This window comes from Gossypium hirsutum, chromosome A01 (genome assembly GCF_007990345.1).
Source record: "Gossypium hirsutum isolate 1008001.06 chromosome A01, Gossypium_hirsutum_v2.1, whole genome shotgun sequence".
Taxonomy (NCBI): Eukaryota; Viridiplantae; Streptophyta; class Magnoliopsida; order Malvales; family Malvaceae; genus Gossypium; species Gossypium hirsutum.
In genome coordinates, this window is record NC_053424.1 from 113832415 (window position 1) to 113845561 (window position 13147).

The window sequence follows — 13147 nt, forward strand, 5'->3', positions numbered from 1 at the left end:
TAAAAGATACCTGGCAAGTCAGGAAGACGAATCCAGGCCATCAACACTCTTGGAAACAACTACATCGGGTTAAAATCCAGTGTCCACGACTGGACTGTGAGATACTGACCAAACATAATCCAAGGTCCTTGGTAAACCTTCTCATAATCTTTTGCGTTTTGAAATTTGACCAAAAAGTAATCATTTTCAACGTCCATAAGTTGAAACAGCGAATATGGTTTTCATAGGCTAGATATTCAATTGTATAAGGCAGCATAGCCTATGTTTCGTCCGAAAAGTTTCACCACCACCGTGGTAGCCATATCCATAACCAATATCTATTGCACCGTGGTGTCGGGTCCATCACCATCTCAATATCATCCCCATCATCTTTTTTTGGTATTCCGATCAACATCGGATTGACCAACACCATTTTCCTTAATAGACTCTATTGCGTGTTGAATATGAATTAATTTTTTTTTAAAACAAAATACATTTTCTTTTGGTGAAATTAAAATGACGGCAAAGCCCTAACAACAATACGAACTCTGATCCTAAACTACGTGAATACTCTGACTATTAAGTCAACACACGGGGTTCAACTTGTTGCATATATTAATTATATGAAATTATATTTTAATATGTATTCGACATTAACATTAATGTCTATTTGACACATTAAATGAAGTGCCATTAAATCATGTAAAATATGTTGTACGGATTTACTTAACTGTAAAATCAATTTTACTAAATTTAATTAAATGAGTTTAAATTAAATTTGTTAAAGCTTTTAAATGAATTTTATTTAATATGTTTAAATATTATAAAATTAGTATATATTCGTTTTGAAACACAGCTTTAAATGTGGATATTATTATCCAAGTCAAGTAATATCTGAATCTGCTAGTTAAAATATTAAAAATTAAATATGATTTAAAACCGTATTATCCAAACCAATAATAAATAAATAAATAATTCACAAATAAGATGACTAACAATAAAACTGGATTTTATAATCTTTCCACCATAGTAACTGAACACCAAATAATACAAATATAGCTCTGTGAAGGATAACATGAATATTATATAATAACATTTCTATTTTTCTGTAAATTTTTCTATGTGAACATTTTTTCTTTTTTGAAGAAAATAGTTTTTCTTAACACAAATCTGTCAAAATCCTATTTTCACCAAGAACATGAAAACTCAAATTCTCACTTATCAAGAGACAAAATAGTTTATATAGCTATATATTCGATACCGTATTTGAGATTACGGATCCTAACATATAATTTGGTAGAAAACTTGTATTCTCATATTTTCCAAATCAAATATGCATTGAGATCAAGTACCCATGAACCAAAAGTACACTCTTAATTTGTTCAGAAAAAAAAAAAAGAAAAGTAGGCTCTTAACTGCTGGAAAGGCTTAACAAGCTTTTGAGAACTAGCTGCTACAATCATTTATCGACTTTAGTGAAGTGAGCACAAATAAAAGAAAATTTAATAACATATTTCTCAAAAGCTTAGTACGGTTTGAAGTTTGAACAGAACAGAATGTCTAGAAGTAGACAACCAATATTTGACTACATGAAACAGATAAGAACTGTGCATAGAAATAGAGGTTGCCATTAAAATGGAGACCTGAAGTAACCATTGAAATCCTTAGTCGAGCAAATCAGACACTGAAGTCCTCCTGAATGCATCAACTTGAGGCAACAGAGCAGCTAAGGACTTATTAGGGAATATGTTATCTGCTTTCATTCTCTCCCTGATCCCATAAGCTGGAGCTTTGGCATTTATATACGCTCTGACTAGAGTTTGGAACTGACTAACTCGAGCTACATATCCGGCCTGTCTCATTCTATGTAACATTTTTTCGGCGTTATGGATATCACCCTTCCTAGCATACTGCTCCATCACAACCATGAAAGTAGTAAACATGGGCTTAATTTCATTTTGCTGGCATGCCTTCTGCAAGATTGAGTCAGCCTTTTCCACATCCCCTGCTTCCACATGAAGCTTCACAAGAGCATCCCAAGTGAATGGGCCAATCTGGCACCCATTACCAGCCATTCGCTTAACAAGATCCTTCCCTTTTTCGAGCATCTTATGGTTTGAGTATACCTTCAAGAGATGGGTATAATATCTTGCAGGAAGCTTTTTTGATGTTTTTAACAGCCTTTCGAAAATTTCCTCTGATTTTTCAATTTTACCTAACTTTCCCCAAGCTTCAATACCAGCCAGATACTCTTCAAAGCGGGGTTTTGAATCACAGATCTTCCAAATTCTTTCTACTTCATCAGCCTTTCCAAGACCAGCATACAGAGGAAGCAAAAACCTGTAAACCCAACGATTCTCTTTTATGTTGTCCCCTTCCATTGCCTTCAGAACTTCCTCAGCTTTTTCCATTTGGCCTGCTGAGGCATAGTGCTTAGCCAGGACAGATTGTATCTGGACGTCTGGTTCAATACCTTCAGCCTTCATTGTCTCAACAATTTGATCCATCCCATATATGTCATTACATAAACCTTTCGTGTCAATTAAGATTCTATAAGTAAAGAGCGTAGGTTTGACATTTTCTTTCTCCATTAACAACAGCACGTCAGCTATTTTTTTCTTGTCAAGCCTCTTATAGAGGAGCAACAGCTGGTTGCAAGCAAAAGCAGTACTCGGGAATTCTAGGTCCTTCATTTTGTTAAAGACCTCTTCTGCTTTCTTGAGATTGTTAGATACAACACAGTTAGCCAGCAGGGTTCTGTAGATTATCTCTCCTCTGAAAGATTTTGGGATAGTCTGAATGTAGTCTTCTGCCTTCTGGAGACCTCGTATTTTGGCAATCAAATCAAGACGAGAAGCATAATCTTTCTCATTAAATTCAAGCTGCTGCTTCATCTCCAGCCACTCAGAGAGCTGCAAACAATCAAATCCATAAGCAAACAGAAAGGAAAGAACAAAATGCAATTAAGTAAAAACCTACAACTTCCATGACTAAAATCATACACAATAGAATATCATTTCAATTTAGGCATTTATATGTATATATATATCAAGTAGTTTAGCAAAATGGATTAAAGAAAAAAGTGCCTAAACAGGGTATTGGTAATATTCTAATATTAGAAATCATTTTATCAACCGACCTAGAAAATCCATACCATTTCTGCAGTTGACATTGTGTGAGAATGCTAAACGTGCAGTGTAAAAACTAGAAGCCAAAGAAAGCTAAAGGAAGCTGCAATCAAATCTTTGAGCCTTCAGGTAATAGCAAGCACGGCACATAAAGGAAAAAATGACTTTTTTCGCAAGAGGGTATCCAACTGTCTCCCAACTAAAGAAAAATGAAAGGTGAGCCAATTCCAAGGAGAAATAACATTAAACTAAAGGAAGAAATTTTAGAACTTTTTTTTGTGCCAAATTTGTGAGACCAAATTTCTAATTACAAAAACTACCAGATTATCATAGGATGTCAGATTATTGCAAAGACATCTCCAACTAGATGACTAGATGAGCATCTAAAGATTCTAAGCATCAGTTATATTTTTTAATTGAGAGCAAAAGATTGACAAATGCAGAAACAAACAATGCACCCTGCAGGCATGATTGATGAAGGCACAATGAGTACTCCTTTGACAAAGAAATATACTAATACATCAGGTAAAATAAACGATAGAAAGAAACCAAAGTTTTGATACCTCCAGCGACATGCATCAAAAAGTGAGGTGGGCACTTATCAAATATTTTATTTGAAATGGTTTGTAATCGAGTTAAAATCCAAACAATAAGTTTTACACATATGCTTACAAAATCCAGTGATTGATTGCTTGCACATTTATGACATACTATCAGCACAAAAATTGATTTCTTGTTTAGATCATTTTTTTGACAGAAAACTCAATTTGTATACTTTATTATTTAACTTAATACCAAGGAACTTTAAACAATCAAGTACTGTTTGGTTTTACAGTGACAAATAAGATACACAATTAGAAGAAAATAAGAAAAGTTCTCTTCCTTGCTATATTGAAGAAAAGGAAAAACAGAGAAAACCAGAAAATCTTATATTTCCCAGTTACCCTATGATGGAATGATATTGGAAGTTCCAATCTGCAGCTACTAGTACTACTTACCAAAAAATCAAAAGCCCTTCCTAAAATAGAAAATTTTAAAACAAAACATTAGAGGGAAAACGAGAAAACAGATTTGCCTAAATCATATGTAATTTTATCCTCATGCACTTACAAACAATACAAGAATAGTGCTTACAATTTATTTAATATTTTTATAAGAAATTATTTAAATAATTTTTTTAATGGATAAAATTACTTGAATCATGAAATCGCATTGCATATACACTTATATGCAGAGAAGGTAATTTCATACCCAATAAGTTGACCTTAGTTTAATCAACATAAATTCTCAAAATAGATACAATGATAATTCAAATCACCTGCAATGCCCTCCCATACATTCGGCGCTTGCGAAGATTGAGCGTTGCTGATGAAATCTCAGCTCTGCTTAGATTTTTTCCTTCCTCAAGCCACTTATCAAGAACCTTATGAATAGAAAGACCTGGAGCAGAGACAAGAGCTTTGAATAATCCTGAGGTAGTCCTCCTTCCAGATGACTTTTTATCACTGACATCAGTCTCAGCCCCAAACAATTCTAGTTCATTTGAGGCAGTTTCTTCAACATCAACAGAAAATTCTTGATCAGAATCCAGTCCATCTTCAGTTTCATCCTTAGAAATATGATCTCTTTTGTTCTCAGAATTACCAGCTGTTTCAAGTTCAGAAAAACCATCTTCCAAGTCATCTTCCTCCCCACTGCTTTCAGCACCAGCTTGGGAAGAAAGGCCACATCTCCAAACAAAGAAATTAGAGGAAGCATGTGTTGAGCAGTAAAATCTCAATAAAGATGGACATGTATCAGAAACCAGTTGAGAAGAACCAGAAAAAATAGCATTTTTTTCAATGAAGGTATTTGAAGTTTGTAATCTAGCAGAAGCAGAAAAAGAAGCTCCAGTTCTGATACTTGTATCTCTGGATACCACGCAAAAAACATTCATGGATCATTATCTCAAAGCAAAAAACATGAAAAAGAATATTAATTTTCTAATTTCAAAAGGCTAAATGTAGAACTAACAAAGAGAGACAGGAGAAATGACTATTGATGAACTTTTTATTGATATTTTGTAAATGCACGGTTAAATAAAATCGAGAGCACAACCAAAAATAGCAAATACACCTATTTGGCTTCCAGGGTATTTTAGAATTCAATATAGTGACAAAATGATATATGAAAAAGGGATTATTATAATTGTTTGATAGTTACGTGTGCAAACAAATGCAGTCTTCAACTGGTAATAAGGAAATTGAACAACGTAGGATCAACTCAACTAAATGATATCAAGCAATTTTCAGCGGATTTGTAGTACTTGAAAGTAAACATTTTTTTCATGTCAAACTGTAGCACAGGCTGTTTAGCTATGGAAGAAATAGTCAGGAAAGTAAGGGCAGGGCTAGTTGGATTCAGCTTAGGTTAATTAATCTCTACCAAATAACACAGATATATATATAACGACCCAACAACATTTTGCCTTTCCTTCTTTTTCTCCTTGCAGGTTTTCTCGGTAAACGAACAGAAACGAAAAAGAGAAATACAAGTAAAATGCAGAGTATAAAAGGAGAGAAAGAAAAAGGTACCTGAGCGGCTTAGGAACTCGGCGTAGTGCCCACATGATGAAGATACGAAGCAGAAAATGCCGAAAGCAAACACACTTCAGTCTTAGAAACCCCCAAAACCCTCAGCAGCCAGGACTTGTCAGCCTTAAACCCTAAAAACCGAAGGCCGAAATTTTCGGTTCGCGTTGCTCTGTTTCCCGTATATATATTAATAAGCTTTATTAGCAAATGCATCTAAAACTATATTTAATTTCTACTTTCTTTTAGAGCTAATTTGGTAATATTTTTTATTTAATTAATTTCACAATGCTTTTTATTAAAAAATGTGAGTGTTTCGTATTACTGTCAAAAAATATTTTTAAAAATAAAATATTTATTTTAAACATGATATTATAAAAAAATAAATATGTATTTAAATAATATTTAAATTAGTTAATATTATGATATTTTAAAAATAATATAAAAAATAATTTATTATAACTTATTGTTAATATTTTAATATATAATATTAATTTTAAATATTTTTAAGTAATTAATATTAATTATTTATTAAATTTAATTAGAATATATAAACTATATTTAAATATTTAAATATAATAATTAAATATTTGTAATTAGATATTGATTATTTATTAAATTTAATTAGAATATATAAACTATATTTAAATATTTAAATATAATAATTAAATATTTATAATTAAATATTTGGAAGAAGAACAAATAAGGTTAAAAATGTAATATCAACCCCAAAAGCACTTTTTGTTGAAAAAAAACACCAAATTTCTGTTTTTTCATCTGAAAAAAAGGACATTTCTTAAGTTGAAAAAGTTTTTGTTTTTACGTCTGTTCTTTAATGCTTTTAATATAAAAGTACGTTTCCTTCTAAAAGCCCATCTAAAAATTAAAGCCGAACAGCGCCTTAAAGTTTCTTTTTTTTTATCAGAATTATCAATTTTATTTTAGGGTCCGTTTGTTTATATGTAAAAGATTTTACAGAAAATGTTTTCTATATTTTCCTGTATTTGTTTCACAGAAAATAGTTTGGTCAACAAAAAATGACTTACAGGTCAATGTAAAATAAGCTCTTTTTTCTATAAAATGACTTATCATTTTGAAAAGCGTAAGTCATTTTCAAGAAAAGAGTTCATTTATAAATAATTTTATTTTTATATAAAAATTAACTTAAATCAAGCTTAATATTATTATATTGATAATAAATTTATTTTTATTTTTAAAAATATTTAAAATATTATCTTTTTCAAGATTATTAAACATACATTTTTTTTTTGAAATTATAACTGATACTTTATTGATGGAAGAAGTAATAAATGTCGTAACAGGCCTTAAAAGAAACAACCTACAGCTGTTTACCTCCTAAAAGGCACCGAAACGGTGCACCAAACAAAACCAGATAATTAAACAAAAGAAATTAAAAGAAGCAGTCCTTTCAGTCACAAAAGAAATTAAACAAAGCTAGACCGTGTTACCCTCTTCTTTTTTATTAAAAACTAGATCTATCTTGTATCAGCTACTCAACAGGACCGAAAGCACCCAAAATCAAAGAAAGCACCCAAAATCAAACCTAATACCATCATCATTTCGGCCTAAGTACGAGTTCATCGGACAAACAAATTATTGCAAAGTCCTCACTCTAATTCTTCACCTATCCTTCTTCTCTGTTGCCTCTCCTTTCGCTGTTCACCAGTCCTTCCACCTCCTGCGGGACCTCCTCTGTAATAGTCCGAATTTCAGCAATGTCGAAAATAGTGGTTCAAGACCATCAAATTTGACAAATGAACTCGTAGATTATATTATTTAATATTTACGAGCCAAATGTAGTTTTTAAAAGATTTTGAAATAGTAAATTGTGTTTTATAAAGATTTATTTGATCAAGAAATTGAGAAAAAGAGGTATCGAGATCTCGGTGTTATAAATCGAGCCATAAATATTTTTATGAATATTTACGGAGTGTCAATAAGGTAGTATTAAAATTTCGTTAGAAAATTTTGACGTTTGGATGGTTAATTAAATAAAAAGGACTAAATTGGAAAATTTGTAAAAGTTGCTAAAAGGATTAAATAGCTCAATTGTCAAATGAAGAAGGACCTAAAGTGCAAATAATCCCAAAGGATATATTTTGGGTGGCAGCTGAGAAAAATCAGGAAATGGGTGAAATAAGGGCAAAATTGAAAAATTGCCAAAATTAGCTAAATAAAAATGGGACTAAATTGGAATATTTAGAATTCTCTTTATTTCTCTTCACATTCACCAGCTGAAAAACAGCCATGGAGGAGGGTTCAAGCTTGAATATTCATATAAGTAAATAGTAAAAATTATAGATAATGTTACTTACAAGTGTGTTATTTATACTAAAGATGTGGATGGAGAGGAGGAGGAGGAAAAATATATGAATGACTCGTGTATAAATTGATCACATGCCCGATTATAATGGATAAATGTTGAATTAGAAATGATATAATGTTTTATTTGGACCATTTATTATGAAATTATGATTATCGTTTTAATATAAAAATCGAACTTGTGAGTTTATATGGCTTAATTTTAGTGATCATTTGTTAATTTTATGAATTTCATGATGTGTTATTTCATATGTATTGATGATAAAATCGTGAATAATGTAAAAGTATGAAAATTGAATAAATGATCAATTTGAGCACTTTAGTTCAGTGACAAGATGAATTGACGGAAAAGACCATGGTTGGACCATGGCAACAAGTGATAAGTGATAGCTTCGGCTACACTTATCTGATCAAGAACAAGTGAAACTGATAAGTGATAGCTTCGGCTACACTTATCTGATCAAGAACAAGTGAAAGTGATAAGTGATAGCTTCGGCTACACTTATTTGATCAAGGACAAATGACAAGTGAAAAGTGGTAGCTTCGGCTACCTGATCAGTGAAAAGTGGTAGCTTTGGCTACCTGATCAATGAAAAATGGTAGCTTCGGCTACCTGATCAGTGAATAGTGGTAGCTTCGGCTACAAGTGACAAGTGATTTCCATGTAAAATCATATCTGGGATATGGCATCGGAGTGATAAGTGCATTTGTGTAAGACCATATCTGGGATATGGCATCGATGTGATATGTGTATAAGATGTAAGACCATAGCTGGGCTATGGCATTTTAGTAAAAAGTGATGAATTGACGGATAAGTCCATGGTTTCACCATGGCATAATGAAAGTGAAGAGGTAAGACCATAGCTGAGCTATGACATTCTAGTGAAAAGACCATAGCTCTGCTATGGCATCAGTGATTATCAGTGAAATTCAGTGCATATCGATGTAGACCAATTCTGTAAGACGTTCACTAATTTGACAAAGTTTGGTAAGTGTTACATGGAATTATGTGATACAAGGAAGTATGAGTTGATAAAATATGAGTATAGAACTTGGTTGATAAATGAATTCATTTGTGATTATATAATTATTCATCTTGAATGTACTGTCCATATGTATTGGTAATTCAAATGTTTTAATGAATAAACTTCCGACATAGAATAAATTGAACACGAGAAAAATAATTATGAAATTGAACTCGAAATTCATGAAAATGACTGTTATTGATATATGGAGACATGAGACATTGATATATGAATATGAAAAATGTTTGATAAATGTGTTCATTCATAATTATGGAATTATATACCTCATGTGTACTATTTGCATAAAGATGATATTTCAAATACTTTGGTTATTTAAGCTTAAATATGAAATAGTATGAAATCAAGATAAGCTGTTATGAAAATATATTTAGATTACAGAGATATGACTGATATATATTGTATGATTACATAACGTGAAATTGTGTATATATATATGAGAAATTTAATGAGATTGAGCCCATACATGTTTCTTGTTATTTATATGAAGTGTACGACTGACAAGGGTGATGAAGTTATAAACAGAGAGTTACACGGGTTGAAAACACGGGCGTGTGACTCTCCAAAGTGTAAAAATTTTCTAAGTGGTGCAAAAGTTTCATATATTTACTGTTTGGTCCCGAACCACCCTGAATGTATGTTTTGGGCCCCGTAGGCCCATATAAGGGATGTTAAACATATGTATGAAAGCTTTTAATTTAGAAGAAATTTTATGGTTGATTTTCATATGATTGATCATATTAAGTTCGGTAATGCCTCGTACCCTATTCTAGGCTCGGAATACGAGTAGGGGTGTTACATCCTTTATCCAGTATTGGGGGTTTTCATGTCGACATCCTTCCATCGCCATCCCATGAGTTGCCTTATTAGCTTCCCTTGGTACGTACCTAAAACTCACTTCTGAAGATGAGGGCTCTTCCCTTAATTTCTTTAACCAAACTACTTATTTCAGATTTATCTTCTTCTACAGTGTTTAACTTGCGTATAACTGTTAACGAATCTCCTTCGATGCAAATATCTTGGAAGCCCATTTCCTCTGCCATAGAAACGACTTGCAAGCACGCCCTTGCCTCGGCCATGACTGGATCTGAGATATACACCCATGGAAAGGTACATGCTGCCATCACCAGACCATCTCTATTTCGCGCTATGACTCCTGAACTAGATCTTCTCGTATGTTGGTTGAACGTAGCGTCGAAGTTAATTTTTATTGTTCATTCTCTGGTGGACTCCAGTCCGTAACTGCCGGCTACCTGTACATCCCGCATCGTAACCTTCATGGCTGCAATTTTTGTGCAATAAGCTTTGACAAAGCTCACTACTACATTGACTTGTTCGCGGACCCCTTTATGGTAAATTTTATTCCGATTATACCAAATAGCCCAATAGATTAAACATATTTAATTATTTATATTTAGTCATATAATAAATTGTTAATATAATAAATATATTTTATTATTTTAATAAATTATTTAATATTTCAATTTTATTTTAAAAATAATAATTTTAAATAATATTATTCACATATTATTGAAAATATTTAATATTAATATTTTAATAATAAATATTTATTACAATTATAAATATATTAATAAAAATGTTTTATAGTATAAAGGTTAAAATATGTCATAAGTCTATGTACACTTTACAGATTTATAATTTAGTCTTTGTACTTTTATTTTCAAGAATTTAGTCCCTTTACTTTTCAAATTTAAAAATTAAGTCCAATTGTTGACATCGTTAATTTTTTTGTCAATTTTGTTGATGTCACATTTTTAAATAAAAATACTCGCTTATTAGTCACGTAATTAAAAAATGATGTTGTAATGAATCTGAATTTAACATAATATTTTTAATATATGCAAAAACAATGTAAAATACAAAATTATAGATAAAAATAAATTTAATTAAACAATGAAAAAAAATAACCTCAAATGTATGTTTGTTTAATTGAAAACAACTTTTATGAAATATTTTTATGAAATCTACCAAACAACAGAAAATATTTTACACAGATTCATCCAAACACCAGAAAATATTTGCTTTTCCAGAAAAATAAATCATTGTCCAGAAATCATTTTCTGGAAATCATTTTCAGTGAAACAAACGGAGCCTTAGTTTTAAAAAAAATACTAGCGAATAAAGACCTCACTAGAGGTAATCATGGGTCGGGCCGAGTTTGGGTTTAGTTTCAATATAATTTTAGATCCGTTTTTCAGGTCAGGGACGAAATAAACCCAAAAAATGGACTTAAATTCTGTCTCAAGTCCAGCCCGGTTTGCTCGTATTAATTTTTTTATATTATTATTTTTATATAAAAAAATTTAAAAGTATACTAAAAACATAAAAAAAAAGTTTCCCAACAAATTAAAAATAAATTAAAAAAGTATTTAATATTTATGCTTAAATAATACTAAAATAAGTGTAACTTAGCAAACAAATGTCTATAAAATAGTAACAAAATTAACAATAAAATAATAATATATAATATAGTAACAATATTATAACGAAATGACAACAACAAACCAGTAGAAACAATAGTAGAATTTTCTTTTTTTTTTTTTTAAACTCAGACTAAGCCTAGGTCAAAAAAGCTTTCTTAAGACTCGACTTATTTAGAAAATAGTCCTTTTTTTTTGCCTAAACCTATTTTTTAAGCTTATATTTTTATTCAAATCATCATATTTTTTCAGCCTATACTTTAAACATACATCATATAGTTTTGGGCAAAAAGAATAAAATGATAGTTTAAATATATTTTGAAAAAAACAACCATAAATACCAAATTGAGATATAATTTAAGGATGGATTTACTGTTAATGCTACCTATAATATTTACAACAATGGTACACGTGTATGGTGTTAGAAGTTTGGGTTGTTGAGTTTAATTAATTTAACCATAAATTTAGGCCAAAGAATAAAAATAAATACTCAGTAAAAAATTCAAAAAGAAAATCAATTGTGTGATAAAAGAAAATTAATTCGCCTTTCCATAGCTAGCATGACAGACGGAAGCAATGAAAGGCTGATGATATATTTAGAGTACCGCGTTATGTATATTTAAAAAATAAAAAATTAGAAGTTCAGGGTGAACCTCGACATATGAACATCGTCCAAGTTCATCTGAATTTTTGGACATGGTTTATGGTTACCCTTGAGCGCCCAGCTAGCACATAGTTGATTCCGTTAGTGGCTATTCTATTTCATGACAATACTCTTTTATACCCTACTTTTTATTCATCATCTCAGTATTCAAAAATACAGTATAAAGGCACCAAAACTAAACGACCATTTATAAGATTTTGTGGTAGTGAGGTTCTCACGTAGCTCCTGGCAATCACGTAAGCAAAGCACCGAGGGACCCTTACTCGACTATGCCAGATAGCTTTTGGCTGACTTCTTTCTTATTAGATGGCCTTACTGTGGCGTGGAGTACAGGGGTGGAATTGAAGGACTTGAGGTTGAATGTGATAGTGTTGATTACTTTGGTGGCAAGTTTGAACACCAACAGTTATGTAAGAAATCATGGCTTTTTAGTTTTAAGCATGTGTTTCGAGAAGCAAACTCGGCAGCAGACTTCATGGCAAGGCTTTAATCTGGCACACTGCACTGGCTGAATATTCTTTACTCTCCTCCACAGGACATGGAGTCGTTACTGTTAAAAGACAAAGCAAGGGAGTTGCCCCGCATCCCATAATGTAAGGCTGTCAAGAGAGGGTGTACAGGCCAATTTTGGGCCACCCCCAAAACCCAATAACAACCAGAACCTAATATCCCTGAACCCATATACCCGAAGCCCAATAACCTAAACTACCAGCCCACTAAATTAACAGCCCATTACACAAAATCAGAAACAAAAATACCTAATCCCAAACCCTAGCCCCCCTAGCATTCGGCGCCCACTTGCCTCTGTCACCACCGACGTCTGCCACGCCCCATACCCCCACTACAACAGCCCCATACCTCCACAGTCCTCGTATGCCACGCCCACACCCCGTACGCATGACAACAGACTCTATACCTGCAAAAAGGAAACAAAACAACAGCAGCAACAGAACAGTAGCGAATGGAAGAAACAATATTT

The 13147-nt window shown here is 32.0% G+C and overlaps 1 protein-coding gene across 1 annotated transcript; it reads right to left on the minus strand.

Moving 5' to 3' along the window:
* Positions 1 to 1470: 1470 nt before the first annotated feature.
* On the minus strand, positions 1471 to 5880 carry LOC107922216 (pentatricopeptide repeat-containing protein At1g80270, mitochondrial). Its single transcript, XM_016852119.2, has 3 exons — positions 5681 to 5880; positions 4426 to 5017; positions 1471 to 2891 (listed from the first exon to the last, which is right to left on the minus strand). The coding sequence occupies exons 1-3, from the start codon at positions 5713 to 5715 to the stop codon at positions 1644 to 1646; spliced, it is 1875 nt and encodes a 624-aa protein (XP_016707608.1). The 5' UTR covers positions 5716 to 5880; the 3' UTR covers positions 1471 to 1643.
* Between the last annotated feature and the right edge of the window lie 7267 nt (positions 5881 to 13147).

What these genes read in the sequence shown, in the direction of transcription:
- LOC107922216 (XM_016852119.2), bottom strand. Translation starts at nt 5,715, where the DNA reads ATGTGGGCACTACGCCGAGTTCCTAAGCCGCTCAG. An exon ending in CGAGTTCCTAAGCCGCTCAG is followed by an intron (nt 5,018 to 5,680) that starts GTACCTTTTTCT and finishes CGTGGTATCCAG; the next exon opens with AGATACAAGTATCAGAACTG. An exon ending in TGTATGGGAGGGCATTGCAG is followed by an intron (nt 2,892 to 4,425) that starts GTGATTTGAATT and finishes GATTGTTTGCAG; the next exon opens with CTCTCTGAGTGGCTGGAGAT.